A 23662-nucleotide genomic window follows, 5' to 3' on the forward strand; every position below is an offset into this window, starting at 1 on the left:
CTCAGGAAAATATGAATATTACCACATGGGAACAATCCCAAGGGAAAACCACAAAGAGACATTTCAAAAAACGTTTATATTTCAAGAAAACTTGTATTTTCTCCTCCAGAGAAATAAAGGACCTGTGAATAGTGACTCTAAAAATACACAGGATGGCTCTGTTAGTTTAAAGGGGAACGGATGAGATATAGCCAACTTCAAGTATTTTTTTCCCAAATCATATAAAAGGGGAGAAGAAAAACACTGAGTTAGTTTTGAACCTGGAGACTTAAATAATTACCATCATTAAAACAAACTGCTTCAGAATCTGAGTCATTTGAGGTTCCTGCCCAACTGGCAATAGCTTGAAAAGAATGCGGAAGCACATGTTTTCTTCCCAGCTCATAGAACACAATTGTAAATTGTGCCCACTGTCTTGAGCTTGCTAGCCTGGCTGCATAACTGGAAGAAGCAACTGGCAGACATCAATTCCATGCCGCTTATATACAAGGGAAGAAACTAGGAATCGAGGGGCAGGTCCCATGTCCTCAAGGAGCTAAATAAACACTCAGGCTGGAAAGATGAAGCACAGAGTTTACGCATGAAAAATGAATAGAACAGCAATACTGTCTTCCCCAATAAATTTCCATAATGGGCTGGGTTTCTTGAGGGAAAGAAAATTGAAAAATAAGGATAAAAAGAGAAAACAAACAATTACTTGCAGTATATATTCTGGAGCACATATTTATTTGAAAGACCAATCAACTGCCCAGAAGAGAAGTCTTCTCCCTGTAATATATACATATTTTAACTGATGATGAAAGGAAAACATTCATGGGGCTTTCGTCAGTTCTCCGATGAAAGCAACCCAGTTCCTCACAGCTGACCCAAGCGGGTCTGGAAACATGGATCCCTACTGTTCATTAAAGATACTCATATTGAACACTTACAGAGCACCAGGCCTTGTGCTAAGCAACAGGGTAGAGATGAAGAGGTCCCAATCCTTGCCTTCGATTCAGACTTCTTTTTTTTTTTTTGGCAGCTTGCAAGATCTTAGTTCCCTGACCAGGGATTGAACCTGGGTCCTCGGCAGTGAAATCACAGAATCCTAACCATTAAAGTCAGATTTCATCCCGAAATTATGATGCAATACGGTATGTGCAATAAAACAGAATTTTATATGAACTGTTTTGGCAACATGGTGGGTTGGCTCCACCACTTACAACCCAAATGACACTGGACAAATTAGTCATTCTCAAGCCTGTTTCTTCATCTGTAAAACGAGGGTAATGTGAGTATCCACCTCGGGTCTAGTGCATAGTAGAGGATAGTAAATATAGTCACCATTCGTTATTTTTATTAGTTGTTATTATTATGTTAGCTAGGCAATGGGAGGAAAGATTAGTTCAACAGGTAGAAAACCAGCCCAAAAGAATACTCAAAGCACTTGTGAATATGCAGTATCTATTTTTCTGGAATGAAACTGATTCATATTTTACAGAGGGGCAGTTCCTCCTCTGCAAAATGAGAGTAATTCCCATTTTGTAGCATTATGAGAATTTCCTGATAATAAACGTCAGGTTCCAGGGTGCAGGAGCCCACCTGCAATGGGAGCTAGTGTTCCGCATGGGGACATTCTGAGCAATCGAGAAAAGTGGGCAAGGGCAGGTCCCAGACGTCGGCTCTGGCCTTCCGCCGTCCAGGACCGCTGGACATCAGTCCCTGTCTGTGTCCGCCGTCAGGTCCTGCGTTTGGGCGGAATGTCCACAGGCTCCGGCTTCTCCCTGCACCGGGCATGATGCTCCTACCCTGCCAGGCCTGTCTGGCGTGCGGCCCCACCTCCGTGCAGCGGTTCCCCACGGGCCGCACAGACAGGGCCTCCCCGACAAATCTCACAAAGACGAAAACCAACGAACGTCCCTTATTGGAGCGACCAGCCTTCTCGGAAGGCGATGCGGTCCGGTCTCGCCTTCCACTCACTACCCAGACCGTACACCAGTTCTCCCATAGCAACTGCCGTCAATAGCAACTAGCTCCCGCGCCAGGCCAGTGCCCTCTGCGCAGGCGCAGAAAGGGGCGGGCAGAAGGCTTCCGCTCGCGCCCAGAGTCCCTCGCAAGCAAGGGGCGGTGCCTGCGTGATGGCGTCATGGGGTGAGGTCTCTGGAGGCGGGAAGAGGCGGCGGGAGAATGGAGACGCAGGAGAGTGGCGGTGGCAGTGGCGAGTGCGGGGCCCAGGACCCTGACCCGGCCCCCAGCAAGGCCCCCGGCAGTGCCGGCCAGTACGAGCTGCCGTGGTGAGGATCCAGGCCATCAACGATGGGTTCTCTGGACATGTGGGTGGGCGAGTGGCGGGCCGTGTGTCCCGGGGTAACCAGGGGCGGGAGCTCATTTGGGGGTCACCTGAGCGGAGCAGGAGGCCCCGGGGTGGTGTCCAGTAGATTATTATTTGAAGAAGGCAAGGGATGTGGGTCGCTGAGCCCACCTGGGGTGGAGAGTGACCAGTCTGAACTCTGGAAGCGGGGTCTTGGTCAGAACAGTGCTAGTTGTGATAATAGCCGCCCGCTGCGACCACGCACTGTGCACCAGGCGCTGTGCCAGCCGCGACTCTGATGGTCGCTCGGCGGGAAGTGTCGGACGCAGATCCGGAATCGGGATGGTGTGAAGGCACCCGCCTGTTTTCCGTGGCTTGCTCACTTTAAATAGCAACATCCTGGGCAGCTGGGAGGAAAGGTGACTTGGGAAGTCACCTGCCAACAGGCGCAGGTGTAGGGCAGGCTCTCCACTCGGTTTCCACTCCCTGTGCGCACCTCTCGGAACTCTCCACTGGGCGTGGGACTGGTTTCCTCCCTGTCCGCTGTGTATTCCCATCCCTCCAGCCCACCCCTCTTCTTGGCGAGACCAGATACCTAAATGATGGGCAGTATAGCTTACTGGAATATCTACGCTGCGCTATCCAGTCCCCCCACCACTAGCCACATGAGTCTGATGCTAGTCCGAATTGAGATGGGCTTGTAAGTGTACAATACACGCCGTATTTCAAGGACTTAGTTTTAAAAAAACTCAGTAATTTTTATATTGATTACATGTTGAAAATGATAATATTTTGAATATATTAGGTTCTCTAAATCATATTAGTAAAATAACTTCACCCATTTTCTTTTTACCTTTTTAAATGTGACTGTGAGAAAGTTTAAGATTACATATGTGGTTTGCATTATAATTTTCACACACGACCCTATTTTAGATGCTTAAGATACTTCAGTGTGCAAAACTAATTCTGTTGTCACAGAGCTTACATTTGATAGAGAAAGACAAAGTAAAAAATGAACAAGTAGACATATAATATATTTGATGGTGACAGCTTCTGTGGAGTAAATCGCTATGGTGGTCAGGGAAGGCCTCTGATGAGATGATATTTGAGTAAAGACCTGAATTCAGGGAAGAAGCCATGTGGCCATGGAGGCAGAGAGAGCTTTCAGTCAGGGAGCAGCTATGAAGGTCCTGAAGGAGGAGTATGTTTGCCTTGTTCAAAGTAGCTGAGAGGGACTTCCCTGGTGGCTCAGTGGTTAAGAACCTGCCTGCCAATACGGGGGACACGGGTTCGAGCCGTGGTCCAGGAAGAACCCACATGCCGCGGAGCAACTAATCCCGTGCGCCACAACTACTGAGCCTGCGCTCTAGGGCTTGCGAGCCACAACTACTGAGGCCGTGTGCCACAACTACTGAAGTCCTGGCGCCTAGAGCCCGTGCTCTGCAACAAGAGAAGCCACCGCAAATGAGAAGCCCATGGACCACAACGAAGAGTAGCCCCCGCTCACCGCGACTAGAGAAAGCCCGTGCAACGAAGACCCAATGCAGCCAAAAATAAATAAATACAATAAATTTATTAAAACAGAACAAAATCTAGCTGAGATTTCAGCTCCAAACATTCCCAGGTGGCGATTCCTCCCTCCTCTGGGCTTCCACAGCCCGTGGTTTTCATAAGCAGTTTAGCATTGTAGTGGGATTTGCCAAGCTGTATCTCCCCTCTAGTGGGAAAGCCCTTGAGAGCAAGAACTATGTTTTGCTCATGTCTGCACCTTCTACCTTCTTCCCGTTGAGTGTGCTAACTCCTTACACACCGCTTGGCACCTGGAGGGGGCTGAGCATGAAGAATAAATGAGGAGGAACAAGCATGCTCCATCTGCGGACCTTGGAAGAGAGCTGTCTCTGTTTTCTGCAGTATGTGGCAAAAAAGCTTTGCATGCAGCTCTTTCTGGTGCAAAACCAGTACCTGGAGGGAATACAAGCTAAGAGTAAATCAGGGACTATAATAAAGGCAGAGGAAGTCCTGATGGTCAAATCATTGCAAATCTACTTCCACTTCTATTCTCAGAGCCAGAGAAAGTCACTTTCTCTCATAGCATAGCTTGCTTAGTAGAAGAAGTATTGGTCTGAAAAGGCCACTAGGCTGTCCAGTCCACACAGCCTAATAGGATCACAGGATAGGCCTGCGGTTTCTGTCTAGTCAGCCGTGCTGGGCACCTGGCACAAGTCTGCAGACACTGGCAGTTAAAGGATGAGAAGGGGCCCAGTTGCATCCATGTCTGTCAGAGCAAATGGTGTCAGTGCTGCGTGTGCTGGACCTCTGTTGTGATGGGCAGACTGTGTGGCCACACAGTGTCACATTTCTCCAGATGGCCTGCTCTGGCCCTTCTCCAGCACCAGCAGGTGTTTCTCTGCTGTGGCGGGTTTGAAGTCTTTGGTGCACAATTCTCATGCGCTTGACTTTTCAAATGGCACTCGGGCATCTCTTTAAATTTAAAACCTGCAACCATTTGATGTATTTTTATTGAATGTATATCATCTTCTGACAAAGCTCCCAGAATTGCCCTTCAGTGCTTTCTTTTGGGTAGCGTGAAAATAGCCGTGTCAACATCTTTATGCATTTTCTTAAAAACAGGGTTGAAAAATATAGACCAGTAAAGCTGAATGAAATTGTCGGGAATGAAGACACAGTGAGCAGGCTGGAGGTGAGTTTTTAAAAGAGGATCTTACATCTCATTATTGTGACTTCGATAAGCTCAAGGCATTTGGAGGAAGACAGCCAAGGTAGCGAGCTGGGGGCTGGCCACAAATCCAGAAGAATTAAGGGAATGGGAGACATTCAGTTTGGAGAGGAATCTAGAAGACAGGGTGGGTAACTTCAGATGTTTGAAGGACTGGCTCATTGGAGAGGGCTTATCAGACTTGTTTTGTATTCTTCAAGAGCAGAGGTGGCAAACTTTGTCTGCAAAAGCCAATGAATAGATATTTTAGGCTTTGCAAACCATATAAAGTCTTTGTCAAATATTCTCTGTATTTTTTTTTGGCCGTGCCGTGTGTGCAGCTCATGGGATCTTAGTTCCCCGACCAGGGATTGAACCCGCGCCCCCTGAACCCGCGCCCCCTGCAGTGGAAGCTCAGTCTTAACCACTGGACCCCCAGGGGAAGTCCCTTTGTTTATTTTTTAAACAACCCTTTAAAAATGTGAAAACCATTCTTAGCTAGGGAGCTTATAAAAACGGGTCTCAGGGTGGACTCCCCCCACTCCCCCCACCTTCCTCTCCATCATAATTGCTAAGCCCTGCCTAAAGCAACTAAGTGACAAGGCAACCGACTTCAGGATGACACAAACCGGGAGCAAGCAGAAACAGTCAGCAGTAGAGGAAGCTTTGAATTCCCAGCCCTAGAGGTCTTTAGGCAGAATCTAGAAGCCCAGCTATCTGAGACATGACAGAGGCGGTCTCTGTAGTAACTGGGGCTTAGACTTCAATAGCTACCAAGGTATTTATTTATTTTACAGACTTATTCATGTGGCAAATATTTGAATATCTTCTCTGGGCTAGTTATGGTGCGGTTTTAGGAACGGTTGATATAATGGTGAACAGACTAGACCTGAGCCCAGCTCTGTGTGGGATTTACAGTCGAACTGGGGCAGCATTAAAGTCATCAGGCCATGTGATAAGCACTCTGCCAGGGGACGTACAGGGGCTGTGGGGGCATGTGGGTTAGTTCAGGGAAGAGTTAACCTGTTTACAGAGTCCTAATTCCCAAATGGAAGAAGTGACACCAAAGCTAAGTGAGTGGGAGTCAGCCAGACTTGGGGGGTCGGGGGTGGAGAGAGGGGAGGCAGCAGGAACAGCATGTGCAAAGGCCCGGAGGTGAGAGAGAGCATGGTTTATTCTATGGCGGGGGTGGGGGGTGGGGAGTGTGGAATGCCATCTGAGTGGAATACAGGGTAGTGCTTTCCCGACATGGATGGCATACGAATCGCCTGGGGATGCTGTCAAAATGCAGGTTCGGATCTGGTAGTTCTGGAGTGGGGTCAGAGAGTCTGCATTTCTGACAAGCTCCCAGGAGATGCCGATGCTGCTGGTCTGTGGAGCCTACCAAGTAACGAGGCTGTAGAGCACATGTACTGGGGGGTGGGAGGGGTGGGAGGGGTGAGCTGGTGAGGTGGGCAGGGCCTCGTGAGCCAGGTTTAAGGGTTTGAGTCATCCAAGAGTTCCAGTCAGGTAAGAGTGTTTTCAGAGATGTGTATTTTAGAAAATTGGTTATGTTACCGTATGGGAAATGGATTGGAATGGGGCAAGATTAGATGCAAGGAGACCAGCCAATGGCCTGTTGAAAGCAATGCAGGCAAGAGGTAATGGGCTAAGAAGAATCTAAAAAAGAGTGGCTATATGTACCTGTATAACTGATTCACTCTGCTGTACACCTGAAACTAACACAACATTGTAAATCAGCTAGACTCCAATAAAAATGTAAAAAAATAATAATTTTTTAAAAAGAGGTCATGGGCTAAGAAAGTGGCAGTGGGCTGAAGAGAAGGAAGTGGTCTCCAGATAAAGGAGAAAGAGGGGCCCAGCCTTTGTCATTGAGGGGCCGCATGGGGTGAGGGAGAAGGCCAATCAGGGATGACGGTGACCTCCAGGTTCCTGGTGTGGGCGGGAGGGTTGATGCCGTTGACAGTCCACGGAAGGGGAAACATGGGGGGACCTCAGGTTTATAGGGGAAAGTGTTGAATTCAGTTTAGAGTGTGTTGACCTGAGTGTTCCACGGGGCATCCCCATGGAACAGTTTGTAGCCATGTTTGCTACACGGGCCTGTGTGGTTGGGGAGACCTGGCTCCTCAAGTTTGCAGATGAACCAGTTTTAACGAGCATTTCTTCCTTCAGGTCTTTTCAAGAGAAGGGAATGTGCCCAATATCATCATTGCTGTGAGTACTGGGTCCTGGCCCTGTCGGACATCTTGGAGGCTCGTTTTCGCCCCCTCTTAAGCGCTTTCTCATGTACAGAGCTTCCTCCTCAGAGAAGCCCATGACCACCAGAGCCCATACCATTCCCACCTCCCACTGGTCAGGCCTGCGGGTTGGTTGCTGTATTGATCTGGTGTGTGCTATGGGTTGGGAGGGCTCTAGGCGGGGGCTGAGCGCAAAGAGTGGTGAGCAGTAAATCGGGAGTTCTCATTACGTTCATTCTGTTGGCTTGAAGCACTCACTGGAGATCTCATTCCTAGGGCCCCCCAGGAACCGGCAAAACTACCAGCATCCTGTGTTTGGCACGAGCCCTGCTGGGCCCGGCCTTCAAGGATGCCGTTTTGGAGCTCAATGCCTCAAATGACAGGTACACCTGGGAGTTAGGCCTGAAGGGTGGCAAGTGTTTTACATTTTGAGCTGTTATAGAAACAACATTTTTCAGGTCTCTGTAGCACTTATAGAGCTTGTTTTGCTGGCTTTGTGTTTTCCTTTAATCTTTCCAATGAAAGAGAATGGGGATTGCTGGCTTGTTGATGTGGCATCATAAGCACTTGACTTGTTGGTTTAGTTTTTTTTTTTTTTTAATGGAGAGTTTAAAAATTACTTTTAATTGTGCTGAAATACACATCGCATAAAATTTACCATCTTGGGACTTCCCTGGCGGCACAGTGGCTAAGGATCCGCCTGCCAATGCAGGGGACACGGGTTCAAGCCCTGGTCCGGGAAGATCCCACATGCCGCAGAGCAACTAAGCCCGTGCGCCACAACTACTGAGTCCGCACTCTAGAGCCCGCGAGCCACAACTACTGAGCCCGCATGCCTAGAGCCCGTGCTCTGCAACAAGAGAAGCCACCGCAATGAGAAGCCTGCCTGCCGCAATGAAGAGTAGCCCCCATTCGTTGCAACTAGAGAAAGCCCGTGCGCAGTGATGAAGACCCAACACAGCCAAAAATAAATAAATAAAATAAATAAATTTATTAAAAAAAAAAATTTACCATCTTAACCATCTTTAAGTGTACAGTTTAGTGGCGTTGGGTACATTCACATTATTGTGCAACAGATCTCCAGAACTGTTTTCTTCTTCCCAAACGGAAACTCTGCACCCATTAAACAACAACTCCCCATTCCCCTCCCCTAGCCCTTGGCACCCACCATGTGACTTCCTGTCTCTATGAATTGACTATTCTAGGAACCGCACACAAATAGAATCATACAGCATTTGTGCTTTTGTGACTGGCTTATTTCACGCATATTTCAGGTTCCTCCATGTTGTAGCACATGTCAGAATGTCCCTCCTTTTTCAGGCTGAGTGGTATATACCACTATGTTTTGTTTATCCATTCAGCTGACAATGGACACTTGTGTTGCTTTTATCTTTTGAATATTATGAACTGTGAATAATACTGCTATGAGCAGGAGTGCACAAATATCTCTTTGAGACCCCGCTTTCAATTCTTTCAGATATAGACTCAGAAATGGAATCACTGGATTATTTGGTAATTCTATGTTTCAATTTTTGAGGGACCGCCATACTGTTTTCCATAGTGGCTGCACCATTTTACATTCCCATCGACAGCACACAAGGGCTCCCTTTTCTTCACATCCTCACCAACACTTGTTATTTTCTGTTGTTGTTAGTAACCATCCTAATGGAGGTGGGCTGCTAGTTTACTTTTTTTTTTTTAATTTATTTTTGGCTGCGTTGGATCTTCATTGCTACACGCTAGCTTTCTCTAGTCACATCGAGCGGAGGCTACTCTTCGTTGAGGTGCACAGGCTTCTCACTGCGGTGGTTTCTCTTGTTGCAGAGCATGGGCTCTAGAGCGCAGGCTCAGTAGTTGTGGCACACGGGCTTAGTTGCTCCGCGGCACGTGGGATCTTCCCGGACCAGGGATCGAACCTGTGTCCCCTGCCTTGGCAGGCGGATTCTTAACCACTGCGCCACGAGGGAAGTCCCTACTACTTTTATTTTTTTTTTAACATTAAATTTACCATCTTAACCTTTTTACTTTTATTAATTAATTAATTTATTTATTTATTTTCGGCTGCACAGCGTGGCTTGTGGGATCTTAGTTCCCCGACCAGTGATTGAACCCCCGCCCATGGCAGTGAGAGAGCCGAGTCCTAACCACTGGACTGCCAGGGAACTCCCCCAGTTTACTTTTTAGACATGGGATAGTAGAGGATTATAAAATGAGGACCTGTTGAATAAAATGTCTGCAAAGTCTGCCTTTGGTTATTCCCTGAGGACGTGGTTCTCTACTCTGCAACGTTTTCCTGGTTTTGATGATGTACACAGACCTGAAACGGGCTCGGTTGTTTGAATGCAGCTAACAGCTCATCGGCTGCCATGAACACGCCTGCAGTTGAGCCGTTTTGTAAACGCCGATTCCAGATGGCAGATAGCAGCAGAAAATGTTGGTGGCTCTTAACTGTGTTGAAGAGAGGATGGCCCATAATTGCAAATATTTTCAATTTTAGATTTATTAGAGCGATCCATACAATGGCTTTTTTTGGTTCCTTTATCATCTGTTTCCTTCCAGGAACCTTATTATACACACCTGCCTTCAGCTTTTGATCACTTACAAACTGTACCCTGTAAGTGTGGGTGTTCGAATATCAAAGATGAATGAACACTGTCACATGTTCTTTTTTTTTTATTAATACAGTTATTTATTTATTGGCTGTGTTGGGTCTTTGTTGCTGCTCTCAGGCTTTCTCTAGTTGTGGCGAGCGGGGGCTACTCTTCATTGTGGCACTCGGGCTTCTCATTGCAGTGGCTTCTCTTATGGAGCATGGGCTCTAGGCTCATGGGCTTCAGTAGTTGTGGCACGCAGGCTCAGTAGTTGTGGCTTGAGGGCTTAGTTGCTCCACGACATGTGGGATCTTCCCAGACCAGAGCTCGAACCCGTGTCCCCTGCATTGGCAGGCAGATTCTTAACCATTGCGCCACCAGGGAAGTCCTGTCACATGTTCTTTTAGCAAAACAGGATGGTCCAAGTTCTTGTCACAAGACATTGGAGAGCTAAGTCCTTCCTGTTGAGTGACTAACTGGGTGAAAATATGTTTAGTTTTTGTCCTTAGAAATATGTTCACGCCTTGATTCTTAAGTTTGAGAAAATTCATGGAGAATTTTGGCATCTGAAGACTTGTAGTCTAAAATTTTGTTTATGTGATCTATTTCACCATCAGCATCATCAGAGTCTAGAATCCTGCTGTCTCTCTACTTCATTTTCTGACTTGTCTTATAATGATGAAACATCTTCCGCTGTCATTTCTTTTCTCTGTGACATTATGGGTAGAAAATGAAAAATTTTGAATTTTTGGCTGTGGTCAATGAAAGCTTTCAGATGGTGTATCTGAACTACTTTTGTATCTTCCAGAAAGATAATGTAGTACCTCACAAAACAATAAAAAACCGAGGGATGAGGCAGTAGTAACAGTTTTTCCGAATATTGCATTGATCTTCTAAGCATTTCCATCATTCTTTCATTTTATTATTTTAGTCTTTTTTAGCATAGTTGGGAATAATTGATGAGTAATGATGAAATAAGTAGTAGGATGATGAAGTAGCAAACATTTTAAGATACAGGAAGCATAAGATTACTGAGACCCCCAAAATGTATCTTAGATTATAAAGAATCCAATGGACCCGTATGATAATTGCAAGATAAAATGAGTTTCATTCTGTTTTTAAAAAGTAAGTAAATTTTTTCCTTTGTTCTTCTGAAGACCTCCAAGAAGGAATAAAAGTAATGAATGACAATCCTTATAAATAGTTAGATTTCCCAAAAAGAAACTTAAAAACTAAAGTTGGGTCCATGATGGTGTCCTGAGGGTTAAAAGTCCCCGTGAAGGTGAGTGAATTGGTCTCAGAAGGTGACAATAATATTGTGGCTCATTGTTTCAGGGGCATTGACGTTGTGAGGAACAAAATCAAAATGTTTGCCCAACAGAAAGTCACCCTTCCCAAAGGGCGACACAAGATCATCATCCTGGATGAAGCAGACAGGTAGAGTGCTTTGCCAAGAATTTTTTACCTTGATCTCTGAGTCTTTTATCGGCTGGATTAAATCAGGAGGAAGAGCTCTCACCTTGGCACTTCTGTGACAGATTTGCTTATCACATCTTCAAAAGAGATTTAATAGAGGCCTGAGCCCTGAACCTGATCTTAATTAAGTCATTTACAAACATTTGTCTAAGACTGTTAAGGTGTTTGTTCCAGCATCACTTACATGCATAATTTAAATGACTTTTTAAAATTGTGGTGAAATATATCTAACAGAAAATTTACCATTTCAGCCATTTTCAAGTGTACCGTTCAGCGGCACTTAGTACATTCACAACATTGTGCGATAATTATCAGTATAAATGGAAAAATGTTAGGTGCCATTTAGAAAAATAACAGTAATTCATGTTCTTTGAAGAAACTTTTAAAGATATGGGTAATTTCTTGCTTTATTTTATCTCCTGTTTTTCTACACTGTGCATTTTTACATAGTTGAGATGATAATAATTATAATTTTTGTATCCTGGTTTTGCGTTTTAACGCGAAAAGCAGAGTTCCATGTTATTGTAATCTTGTTGTGAACATAGGTTGTTTTTTTTTTTTTGCGGTACGCGGGCGTCTTACCGCTGTGCCCTCTCCTGTTGCCGAGCACAGGCTCCGGACGCGCAGGCTCAGCGGCCATGGCTCACGGGCCCAGCCGCTCCGCGGCATGTGGGATCTTCCCGGACCAGGGCACGAACCCACATCCCCTGCATCGGCAGGCGGACTCTCAACCACTGTGCCACCAGGGAAGCCCTGAACATAGGTTTTAATTGCTGTATTCTGTTCCATTTTGTTCCATAGTGGGGATACACCTTAACCATTTTACTGTAACATTATTTACAGCAGTAATAGCCGCTAACATTTATCCAGCACGTATCTGTAAGCATTTGCATTATGCTAGGTGCTCTGCTACACACTTTACATGTTATTGTTTTATTTAATTGTCATAACAACCCTCTGAGGTGGGCAGTAGCATTATCTCCTTATAGGCGATGACATTGAGGCTCAGATAATTTGCCTAAAGGTCCCACAGGAGTGGATGAAGGAGCTTTGAGGTGAGCCCAGGCAGCCTGCCTGCAGGGCCTCTGCTCTGTCCGTGTGCAGCCTGTCTGCGTGAGACCCACACGGGGTCCCAGAGAGAGACTGAGCATGCCCAATCAGGAGTGTAGGCTTCCCGGGGTCCGTAGGAGGGGACTTGTGTCCCGTGGACCTTGGGTCCCAGCTGCAAACCGCCCCTTGTGTTTTTCTTCTCAGCATGACTGATGGAGCCCAGCAAGCCTTGAGGAGAACGATGGAAATCTACTCCAAAACGACCCGCTTCGCTCTTGCTTGTAACGCTTCGGATAAAATCATAGGTGAGGGTCAGCTCTGCATGGCTCGGGGTCCTCGTGCTGTTCCCGTTGGCTCTTTAGCAGCAGAAGAGAAGGGGCTTTTTGATCGCCTGCCGTGGGCTGAGCACTGTATAATCCGCTTTCTCATTTAATCTTATATAATTCTATGAGGAGGTATTGTTAGCTCCACCTTAGAGATGAAAAAAACATGGAGCTCAGAGAGGTTGAATAGTTTGCCCAAATTCTCACAGCAAGCCGAAGGGCCTGGATTGGAACCCCAGGTCTGTCTGACTCTTGCATCACAGGCGCGTGTGATGTTTTGGTATCCTGTGCGCAGTGTCACGGTCATGGCCCCTGTGCAGATGTGCTCTTGCGCTTTCTGTGTGTCCAGAGCGCTTGGCATACAGTGTGTCTGCACGCTGGGTTTTGTCGTTACCAGGAGTTGCCTCCCCTGTGAAACCTCACACGCTCATCTTCCTGACCTGGCGTTGCTCCTTCCAGCCCCCTCCCTCCCTCCCTCCTTCCCTCCCAGCAGTCTGTCTTCTTCCTCACTGCTTTGAGCCCTCCCACCTCAGTGTCTCAACTTCCTGCTGGTTTCACACCCTTCCCTTTCTGATACAGACTGTGAGCACAGCCCAGCTTTTTTTCACTCTCTCTTTGACTATTTCTCACAGCTCTCTTGTCCCTCTGTCCTTGCCTCACATCCGCCCCGCTAACCCCCAGCCTGTGTAAGCTCAGCCGTCCGGCTCCTCCACCCAGACAAGTGTGGTACCAACCATGATGCCCCCCAAAGTCATTGTATCCAGCCCCAGTGGGCTCGTGGCCCTTGACCTTCCCCAGGTCATGAATCTATTCCACAAACATCTACTCTGTTCCTAGTAAGTGTCGGGCACTGGGCTAGTGCAGAGCAGACAGAGTTTAACAGGAAACGTTCTCTACCTTCAAGACACCCATGGTGCAGTGGAGGAAACTGTGCTAAAAGGTCTTGATTTATGGCCGCGTGTGTTGCTTGTCTCCTTACCAGTGGTAGGACAGGTCTGGGAGGGCGGGAGCTGTGTTATACTTAAAGAACTGCCCCCACCCCCCAGTGCATTTTTTTTTAATTTAAATTTTTATTATAAATTTTACTGTAAAAGTGAAATAAACAATATCCTAGAAGTCAAAATTCTATCTACAGGTAATGGCAAGAGTAGGGAAACTAGAGTCCAGATTTTACCAAATAATGTTCAACTTTCCAGATCAGCAGCTTAACTGGAAACAACATGAACTTTGTAAGCAAACAGATTTCAAATCAAATCCCTGCTCCCCTAACTAACAACTGAGTGGTATCAAACAAGGTAGCTGTGCTATCTTTTTTTTTTTAAAACATCTTTATTGGAGTATATAATTGCTTTACAATGTTGTGTTAGTTTCCGCTGTATAACAAAGTGAATCAGCTATATGTATACATATATCCCCATATCTCCCCGCCCTTGCATCTCCCTCCCACCCTCCCTATCTCACCCCTCTAGGTGGTCACAAAGCACGGAGTTGATCTCCCTGTGCTATGCAGCTGCTTCCCACTAGCTATCTATTTTACATTTGGTAGTGTATACATGTCAGTGCTACTCTCTCACTTTGTCCCAGCTTACCCTTCCCCCTCCCCGTGTCCTCAAGTCCATTCTCTACGTCTGCGTCTTTTTTTTTTTGCGGTACGCGGGCCTCTCCCTGTTGTGGCCTCTCCCGCTGCGGAGCACAGGCTCCAGATGCACAGGCTTAGTGGCCATGGCTCACGGGCCTAGCCGCTACACGGCATGTGGGATCTTCCCAGACCGGGGCACGAACCCATGTCCCCTGCATCGGCAGGCGGACTCTCAACCACTGCACCACCAGGGAAGCCCCTATCATATGGTTTTTCTCTTTGAGTTTGTTGATATGGTGTATCACACTGATTGATTTGCGTATATTGAAGAATCCTTGTATTCCTGGGATAAACCCCACTTGATCATGGTGTATGGTCCTTTTAATGTGCTGTTGGATTCTGTTTGCTTGTTTTTTTTTTTTTAATATTGACATATGTCGTGAATTTTTAAATTTATTTATTTATGTCTGTGTTGGGTCCTCATTTCTGTGTGAGGGCTCTCTCTAGTTGTGGCAAGTGGGGGCCACTCTTCATCGCGGTGCGCGGGCCTCTCACTATCGCGGCCTCTCTTGTTGTGGAGCACAGGCTCCAGAGGTGCAGGCTCAGTAATTGTGGCTCACGGGCCCAGTTGCTCCGCAGCATGTGGGATCTTCCCAGACCAGGGCTCGAACCCGTGTCCCCTGCACTGGCAGGCAGATTCTCAACCTCTGTGCCACCAGGGAAGCCCTGTTTGCTTGTATTCTGTTGAGGATTTTTGCATCTATGTTCATCAGTGATATTGGCCCGTAGTTTTCTTTCTTTGTGACGTCTTTGTCTGGTTTTGGTATCAGGGTGATGGTGGCCTCGTAGAATGAGTTTGGGAGTGTTCCTCCCTCTGCTGTATTTTGGAAGAGTTTGAGAAGGATGGGTGTTAGCTCTTCTCTAAATGTTTGATAGACTTCACCTGTGAAGCCATCCCCCCCAGTGCATTTTGCATAGGGCTATGCGTGGATGGGTCTCTTTTGTGATTTGAAACTGCAGTTATTGGTGGAGAAAGGTCTGGCCCTCCCTTTTCATGAAATTAATTTTTCTGGTATATATCGGTAGCATTCTGATTATTTTTTAATTTCTAAAGGGATATAAGAACCATGTAAACCAAATCTCTAAAGAAATGTATTGCTTAGCTTTAGAGGAGATGGTTCATGATCAAATCACTGCAGAGCTGATTTTTGAAACTGTCAGTAACAACCTCACCTTAGCTCCTGGAGTTACACCAGTTAAGGGAGAGCTCTGCTTTCTTGGAGGAAGGCTAGGGCTGCTTTATTCTGACGTGTATCTGAATTCGCAGCTTTTGGTACTTCTCCAAAGAGAAAAATCTATGAAAGGAAACTTCTAGTGTAGTTTGCATATTAATTGCTTTTAGATAAGAATTCCTTTGTGTTTTTTTTGTTTTGTTTTATTTATTTTTTGGCCGCACCGCGTGGCACGTGGGATCCTAGTTCCCCGACCAGGGATCGAACCCAGGCCCCCCGCATTGGCAGTGTGGCGTCCTAACCACTGGACCACCAGAGAAGTCCCAAGAACTCCTGTTTCGAATTGGTCTTTCTCTTGTCTGTGCCGTTAAGCCAAATATGTAAAGAAGGTTCTGTCGTGAATCTTCCTGATTTCAGACAAATTGAAATGAACCCTTAGGAAAGCCGTTCTTTGAAACGTCTCATCCATTGGACGGATGTTGAACACAGTATTTTATGTGCACAGCATCTCCTCTACCCAAGGCACAGTGGAGGCTACAGACCTGTATGAGGCTCTGTCCCTGCCCATCAGGGGCTCACACAAGGCAGGGGGTGTGTCCCAAAGCCAGCAAGCCCTGAGCCATCTCAGGTCCTCCCTTTTCTGCTCACCACCACAGCCAGCCCCTCACCAGAATCAGATCCAAGGTCATCCCACCTCCCCAGTGTCTTGAGCCCCTACCCCTCCTTCCCTCACTCTAGGTCTGGCCTCAGTTTCTCCCCTTCACTGGTGCCGTGTCCCTGCAGCTTCTCTGCACCTGAGTCACCAGCTGGCTGCCGGGGTCTTCTCAGCACAGGTCTGACCCTGCCACTCCCCCACTGAGCCCTTCAGTGGTCCCTCGTTGCCCACACAGCCACGCCCGCCCCCATCCTAGCACACGGGAGCCCATTACCCGCAGCCTCATCTCCTTCTACGCTGTGTGACGCAGCTGCACCGTGCCTCACGGCTCCCCAGAGCCCCTGTGCCCTTTCATCAGTCCTGCCTCTGAATGTGCTGTTCCTTTTGCCTTTCCGGCCTGGAAAGCTCGTCCCTGAAGGCCCAGCTCAGAACTCACCTCCACTGAGCTGATGGCTCTCCGGCTGGGCTCCTGGAGCCGTTCCTACAAACCTCTTCCATGGCCCTGTCCCGGGGTGTGGGAACGTCCCTGTTGATGCTCACTCCTCTACCCCGGCAAACCTAAGCTCTGAGGGGCCGGGGCCTGGTCGTGGTGTTCGTCCACTGCATCCCTGGGGGAGGTAACTGGTTTCTTTAATGCAAATAAACGAACAGGAACATGTTCCTTGAAAGTGTATGTGAGAGCAAAGGAGGGGCGGTCACTTCGGTCTGGGGTGGTCCGGGCCGGCTCCGCGAGGAGGAGGGTGGGAGAAGAGCTTTTTCAATGACGGTTGTGATTTAAGTGGGGAGAAGCTGGGAAAGGACGTCCTTGGTGGGAAGAGCTGCCAGGAGAGCACAGGTCGATTTTTCCATGGGGGGCACGCGGGCTTAGGAGAGGAGAGACGGGTGAGGTTTGCAGAAGATTTTATGTAGGAGGGTCAGAGGTGGTCTGTACTGTGACCTTGGTGGGCAGTTGAAGGGTTTGCCTAGAAAGGCAGAGGTGACGACGGATCAACACATTTTGAGGAAAGCCAGTGGGGCAGCAGAGCAGGATGGATCAGAGACCCACTCGGGGCGTGGAGATCATGGAGATGCTGTGGTCATGGTCTGAACTGAAGGTCAGGGATAGCACCCAGAGTCCGGCATTTGTCCATCTGGTGGTTCTCATGTGCCTCAGAATCTCCTGTGGAAGCTTAAAGAAGCCACGCAGGTGCCCTGTTCTCACCCCAGACTGGCTGGGTCGTGACCTGCCCAGAAGGGCCCAGACGTACCTCCTACCCGGTGGTTCAGGAGGCCACCTGGGCGCGCACTGACTCTCCTGTGGGCTGTGGCACGTGGCTGTCTCTATCCTGGAGGATCTTTTCCCCTTCTGGAAGCCCTGGCCAGCCAAGGTCAGCCTGGGCAGTCCTAGCTGAGGCCACTATTGGTTGGTATTTTGAAATTGAGCCTGTTTGCCAGGTCCCTCTTGGGCACTGCTGGGCAGGGGCTGTGGCGTCAGCATGGCTGGGCCTCGTGGCTCTTGCGGCTGCTTCCGAGTAACTGAAGGACCGACGGGGTCACGCCGTGCTTTGCTGGGGAGCCTCACTCCCTTCCTATCCCGTGCAGAGCCCATTCAGTCCCGGTGCGCGGTCCTCCGCTACACCAAGCTGACCGACGCCCAGATTCTTGCCAGGCTGCTTTGCGTCATCGAGCAGGAGAAGGTGCCGCACACGGACGACGGCCTGGAAGCCATCCTCTTCACCGCCCAGGGCGACATGAGGCAGGTGCGTGCGCCACCGCTTGGGCGCCAGCCTCCCGGGCTTGCTGCACCCCTCGTTTGGGGGGAGAGGGGGGCGACTGCTGCCTGGGGATGAGTGTAGCCAGACTGGGGAACGTTGACCAGATACACTGGTGGGGCCTCGGGCCAGTGGGGAGCAGGCCTGCAAGTAGGGGGGTAAGTTCGGATCCCAAGAGGGGAGATGGGGCGGGCAGAGACTGAAGATCACCCTGGCCTTGTTTCTGCTCCTTGGCAGGCATTGAACAACTTGCAGTCCACTTTCGCGGGATTCGGCTTCATCAACAGTGAGAACGTGTTCAAGGTAAAAGCTGGCGTGGGCATCACAGTCGACAGAGCGTCGTGCACCTGCCGGGGCCAGCAGAGGAGGGCGGGTGGGCGGCGTTGGGAGGAGGGGCACAGACTCGCCCCTGCGGAGAGCAGGAGGGGCTCGGCTGTGGCGTGGTGTGGGTGGTGGACGTGCCCCGCTGCTGCGGCAGGCCCAGGGCTCCCACGTGTGTCCTGTTTGGTCCTCACACATCCCCGCACGCAGATGTTCTCATCATTTTGGGGCTGAGGAAACAGGCCCGAGATCACGCTGAGGCTGGGGGCCCTGTCCAGGGCAAGCCTGTTCCTATTCCAGGTGGGAGATTGGCCCCCAAAGACCTCCCAGTTCTTAAGTGGGTTCAGAGAGTCCACTGGGCAGGTCATCTTCCCAGTGATGTAAGACAGGTGACTCGTGGCTTTGAAGCTGCCCCTTGCGTGTACATTCCTTATTGGCTCTTGTGAATTCATCTTGTGTGAGAAATCTGTAATGATGATGTCAGAGGCTTTACCTCACCGCACTAGGTCAACACTGAACTCTATTTGGTGACGACTCTGGTGGTGAGAGAGGCATTCCCAAACCTTGTTCTGTTTGCTGGAGAATTCAATGTAAACAGCAAGTGAAGACAGTTGGTACCTAGGTTGCCCAGACGTGGGTCTGCCAGGGCTCCTCCTCGGATGGCCCCCCTCAGCCCCAGACCGGCCTCTCTTTTCTGTTTGCTCAGGTCTGTGACGAGCCCCACCCCTTGCTGGTGAAGGAGATGATCCAGCACTGTGTGAGCGCCAGTATCGATGAGGCCTACAAGGTGGGTCTCCTCCCCCTTTCCTGACGCGGGGGGAACCTCTCGCTTCTTGAGCCGGGCAGAGAGGGCGCTCCCTGTGCTGGGGACTTTGCTCCATCTCATTCTTAACTGATGCTGGGAGTTGGGTACCCTCTACAGGTGAGAAAACTGGCTCAGAGGCTAAACTCGTTGCTCTAAATCACACTGCTTGAAAGTAATAGACCTGGAATTCAGAGTCATGCCTTTCTACTCGAATTATATTCTCTGCAAGAGGAATTTGTCCTCCTAGGACATGAGGAAAGAACAGCCCAATTCCTTGCTTTATAGAGAAAAGCCATCTTTCTCTTTGTGGAGGGGAGCTGTCCCCCTCTATCTTCCTGAAGAGCCTGGGAATGGGCATCCTGGGACCCAGAGCCTGGTCCTATGAGCAGATTCCAGTGGGCATCGTTGGGGTGTAGGTGACCCTCAAGTCCACGTGGGGGGCACTGATGTGATCTGAGGCCATTGCTCTGATTGCAGCCGGTTTCCCTCCCCATGCTGCCACCAAACTAAGCTACAAGCTGAGTGGGTTTAGGGCAGAGCTCGACCTCTCGTGAAACTGGCGTGCAAGGCAGGGAGACCCAGGCACGTGGCCTGAAGGACGCCGTCAGATTTATGGACACGGGGCTAACCCCACCCCCTGCGTTTGCCCCAGGGAGCCAAGGACTCCAGGCCCTGCAGTTGGGGTGGGGTGAGCGTTGGAACTGGGGCCTGGGGTTGAGAAGGCAGGAGGCTGAGACCACTGCGGTCATCTCTGCCCTGGTCAGGATTTGTTCAGGCCTAATCGTCCCGGGGGTGTTCATTTGTAAGAGTGGCAGCTCAGAGAGCGTAGCAGACACTCTGGGGTGCTTACTGGGACGATTAAAAAGTCTTTTTAAGAGCCTTGGATAAAGACGTTACAGGGTATGGTGGTAGACCGTCTTGCAGTATGGTTTAAAACATTTGCGATACTATCTCTCTGCCTGCTGGGAAGATCGATCACCCCACATGACCTAAAGGGTGCGGCCCACCAGCAGGGCCGCTGCGTTGGGCCGATTCTTAGAAGCACTCGTGCTGTCTCAGATGGCCTGTCTGCTCCCAGCTGTGTGACGGGCCTGAGACTGGTGTGGGTTTGACCTCACTTCCCCCAGTATCCTTGTTCACACAGTTACGCGGCCTCCGTGTGTTTTCTTTTGTCTAGATCCTCGCTCACCTGTGGCATCTTGGCTATTCCCCAGAAGACATCATTGGCAACATTTTTCGAGTGTGTAAAACCTTCCAAATGGCAGAATACTTGAAACTGGAGTTTATTAAGGTCAGTGAGAGTAGAGCAATGCTTCTCTCGTCAAGAACGTGGGCCACGCTGAGGTTTTGTTTTACTCGCAGACCAGGTGCCTGGAAGATGCTCAGTCAGTGGCCGGTCATCCTGGGGGCTGGGGGTTTGTTTAAGTCAGTCCTGCCAGGCAGTGACCTAGTGTTCCTTGGAATGACTCTCTTTATGAGAGAGGTATTTATTTGTTTGTTGTTTAAGTGAGATTAACTGAGGTGTAATTTAAATAGAGTAAAATTCAGCCTCTTGGGTGCATTCTGTTGACAAGAGCATTCAGTCTTGTAAACACCACTACAGTCAAGATATGGACAGCTCTGTCATCTCCCCAGATGTATGGGCTGTTCTGTAGTCAGCTTGTCCCCCTAGCACCTGGAAGCCACTGATCTCTTTTCTATTTGGGGGACAGAATTTTCCAGAAGGCCATACAAGTGGAATCAAGCAGAACGTAACCTTTTACGTCTGGCTTCTCTCACTTCACTTAATGCATTTTGGATTTGTTCACGTTGTTGCCTATGTCGGTGGGTCCTTCCTTTTCATTGCTGAGTCGTGTTCCCTTGTGTGGACGTCCCACTGTTGTTCACCAGTTGAAGGACACTTGAGTTTCCAGATTTTGGTGACAGTGAATAGAACCACTATAAACATTTGTGTACGTGAACTGGTGTGAACATGAACCCCAGTTTTCATTTCTCTTGGGTAACTTCCCAGGAGTGAGATTCCTTGGTTGAATGGTAATCGAAGGGTTAACTTTATAGGAAACTTCCAAACTTTTCCAAAGTGGCTATAGAACTTTGCCTTTGTATCAGCAATATGTGAGCATTCCAGACAATGCCCCTTCTGGTCAGCACTTGGAATGCTCAGTTGGTCTTTTTTAAGCCATTCTAATAGGTGTATAGTAGTATCTCATTATGGCTATAATTTGCATCTCCCAATAACTAATGATGTCAAGTACTTTTTCATGTGGCTCATTTGACATCCATGATCTTCTTTGAGGAAGTGTCTAAGTCGACCCTTTTTTTTTTTTTTTTTTTTTGTGGTACGCAGGCCTCTCACTGTTGTGGCCTCTCCCGTTGTGGAGCACAGGCTCCGGACACGCAGGCTCAGCGGCCATGGCTCACGGGCCCAGCCGCTCCGTGGCATGTGGGATCTTCCCGGACCGGGGCACGAACCCGCGTCCCCTGCATCGGCAGGCGGACTCTCAGCCACTGCGCCACCAGGGAAGCCCTACCCATTTTTAAATTGGGTTGTTTGTGTTCTTATTATTGCGTTTTGAGAGTTCTTTATATATTTTGGTTACAAGTCCTCTGTTAGATATGTGTGTTACAAATGTTTTTTCCCAGTCTGGCTTTTTTTTTTCTTTTTCATTTTCTTAGCAGTACCTGTCAAAGAAATATCAGCAACCTTTTAGGAAATAAATTGAACTCCTCAGAGTTCATTTTCCAGCTGGAGTTTGAGTTCACTGCATCACTTTTGAGCAAACCATTTGTTTAGATGTTCAGATTTTAAAAACTAAACTTCTTCCCTCACTTATTAACCAGATTTAAATTTGATTTTTTTTTTTTTTCAGGAAATTGGATACACTCATATGAAAATAGCGGAAGGTGTGAACTCCCTTCTGCAGATGGCAGGGCTCCTGGCCAGGCTGTGTCAGAAGACAATGGCCCCGGTGGCCAGTTAGAGCAGAGAACTCATTCGCTGGGTTATGAGTCCTCGTCACTGAGAGGCAGGAGTCATAGCCTTCTGATTTGGAAAAAGTGCTGCCTTGGATGGCCCTGGAGTGCATCTCCCTTGCCGTCACCTTCCAGTACGTCTCCCCTGCTCCTGGAGCGTTTACCCTCAGCCTCAGACTCGTGGTGGGGTGACAGCATAGCAAGGCCCCAGAGACCCTCCGGGGCCCAGTGCCTGATCTGTGCACGTGTTGGCATTTTAGTAATAAAACTGTACAGCTTTGTCAGCAGAAAGGTGGCAGTGCAAGGCCACAAGGAAAGCTGGCTTCCCGTCTCTGTGTTTACGCCCCTAGTGTCCTACAGGTAGAAAGGTGATTTCGATAATAGACTGGACAGGCTAATCTCAATCTTTCTAGAAGCCTAGAGGACAGTCCCACAGGGTGAGGCAGGGTTTGTTGTCATTTATCAGCTTCTCAGAACAGCGCAGGGCCCTGAGCCCTTCAGAAAGGACTTGGCAAGAATCACAGGGGAGGATGGTGCAGACGGGCATAGGGGACCCTCCCACCAGGTCGCCTTTTCTGTGCAAACGGGTGTACGCATTTGCTTTAGAATTTCCCAGTGAATTTTGCATTAATTTGTGGAATCGCTTTTTCCTTTTTGGCAAGGTGTTATTTTTTTCCACGTTTAAAAATTATGAAAAATATCAATTGTACGTAAAACAGAGAATGATACAGTGAACTTCCACATACTCATCATCCATCTTAGCAGTTTTCCCAACACGTGGCCAGTCTTGTTTCCTCTGTACCCTACACCAGCATCCTACCCCACTCCCAGATTGTTCCGAAGCAAATCCCAGGCAGGGTTATACACGTGTCCAGACCACGTGGTTGAACGGATACAGGAAAGGCTCCAGGGTCACTGGTTCTTTGCGGTTAGGGTTTTGATTAAGAGGGGGAAAAAAAATTAAGGTCCTCAGAAACTGCAGGGGGAAGTTTTACAAAAATACTTCGGCATACCGTCTCAATTTTTTTTTTTTGTTTTGTTTTTTGGCGCACGGCTTGCGGGATCTTAGTTCCCCAACCAGGGCTCTCACCCAGGCCCCTGCAGTGAACGCACCGAGTCCTAACCACTGGGCCGCCAGGGGAATTCCCCACCTTCTCAATCTTATTTTTTGTCTGGAGCCTTGGGACCCTTATGAGGCGAAGGGATGCCCGTGCCCATGGTGCAAAGTGAGACCCCAGCTTCCCACGCTCAGCGACAGCAGGGCAGGACCCCCTCCTGCTGGAGCCTCACTGCAGCCCCACCACACCTGCGCTCAGGCCTAAGCTGTCCTCTCCACGTCGTGAGGCCAGGACTGCGGGGCGTGAAGAGACAAGTGGCCAACAGCTGTGTTCTAGATGTTTTCTCTTCTAACTTCCTAACTTGCAGCATTAACTTCGTCTCATAGAATCGGTGCAGCCTCTGGAAAGAGGGTTGGACTCAGGGACCAAGTTCTTGTCCCCAGCCTTCTCTCTCTCTAGGCCTCAGGGTCCCTTTCTATGAAACAAGAAGCCTGACTTTCATTGCCTTAGAAGGTTCCACGTGAAGCAGGGAAAGCAGACGGGAGAATCGCTGCCCTTGAACTGGAACGGTTTATTGAGATGTTTCGGTTGGAGGAGGCATTTTG

At 48.7% G+C, this 23662-nt stretch overlaps 1 protein-coding gene and 1 non-coding gene across 3 annotated transcripts; one reads left to right on the forward strand and one right to left on the reverse strand.

Moving 5' to 3' along the window:
- Positions 1 to 2140: 2140 nt before the first annotated feature.
- RFC2 (replication factor C subunit 2) lies at positions 2141 to 22316 on the forward strand. Of its 2 annotated transcripts, XM_060123786.1 has the most exons (11): positions 2141 to 2273; positions 4922 to 4991; positions 7179 to 7220; positions 7520 to 7626; positions 11170 to 11271; positions 12565 to 12665; positions 17731 to 17888; positions 18138 to 18203; positions 18928 to 19008; positions 20204 to 20317; positions 21897 to 22316. In XM_060123786.1, exons 1-11 carry the CDS (start codon positions 2167 to 2169, stop codon positions 22005 to 22007), a joined length of 1059 nt encoding a protein of 352 aa, XP_059979769.1. In that variant the 5' UTR covers positions 2141 to 2166; the 3' UTR covers positions 22008 to 22316. The 2 variants fall into 2 exon arrangements, with proteins under 2 accessions (XP_059979769.1, XP_059979770.1); XM_060123787.1 differs by lacking the exons at positions 2141 to 2273; positions 4922 to 4991; positions 7179 to 7220 and adding an exon at positions 7236 to 7392.
- On the reverse strand, positions 15741 to 15813 carry TRNAG-GCC (transfer RNA glycine (anticodon GCC)). The gene has a single exon. It is a non-coding gene; the product is annotated as a tRNA-Gly (tRNA).
- Positions 22317 to 23662: the final 1346 nt, after the last annotated feature.

The sequence above is a fragment of the Lagenorhynchus albirostris genome, chromosome 15 (assembly GCF_949774975.1).
Source record: "Lagenorhynchus albirostris chromosome 15, mLagAlb1.1, whole genome shotgun sequence".
Classification (NCBI taxonomy): domain Eukaryota; kingdom Metazoa; phylum Chordata; class Mammalia; order Artiodactyla; family Delphinidae; genus Lagenorhynchus; species Lagenorhynchus albirostris.

What these genes read in the sequence shown, in the direction of transcription:
- RFC2 (XM_060123786.1), top strand. Translation starts at nt 2,167, where the DNA reads ATGGAGACGCAGGAGAGTGGCGGTGGCAGTGGCGAGTGCGGGGCCCAG. An exon ending in GGCCAGTACGAGCTGCCGTG is followed by an intron (nt 2,274 to 4,921) that starts GTGAGGATCCAG and finishes TCTTAAAAACAG; the next exon opens with GGTTGAAAAATATAGACCAG. An exon ending in ACACAGTGAGCAGGCTGGAG is followed by an intron (nt 4,992 to 7,178) that starts GTGAGTTTTTAA and finishes TTCTTCCTTCAG; the next exon opens with GTCTTTTCAAGAGAAGGGAA.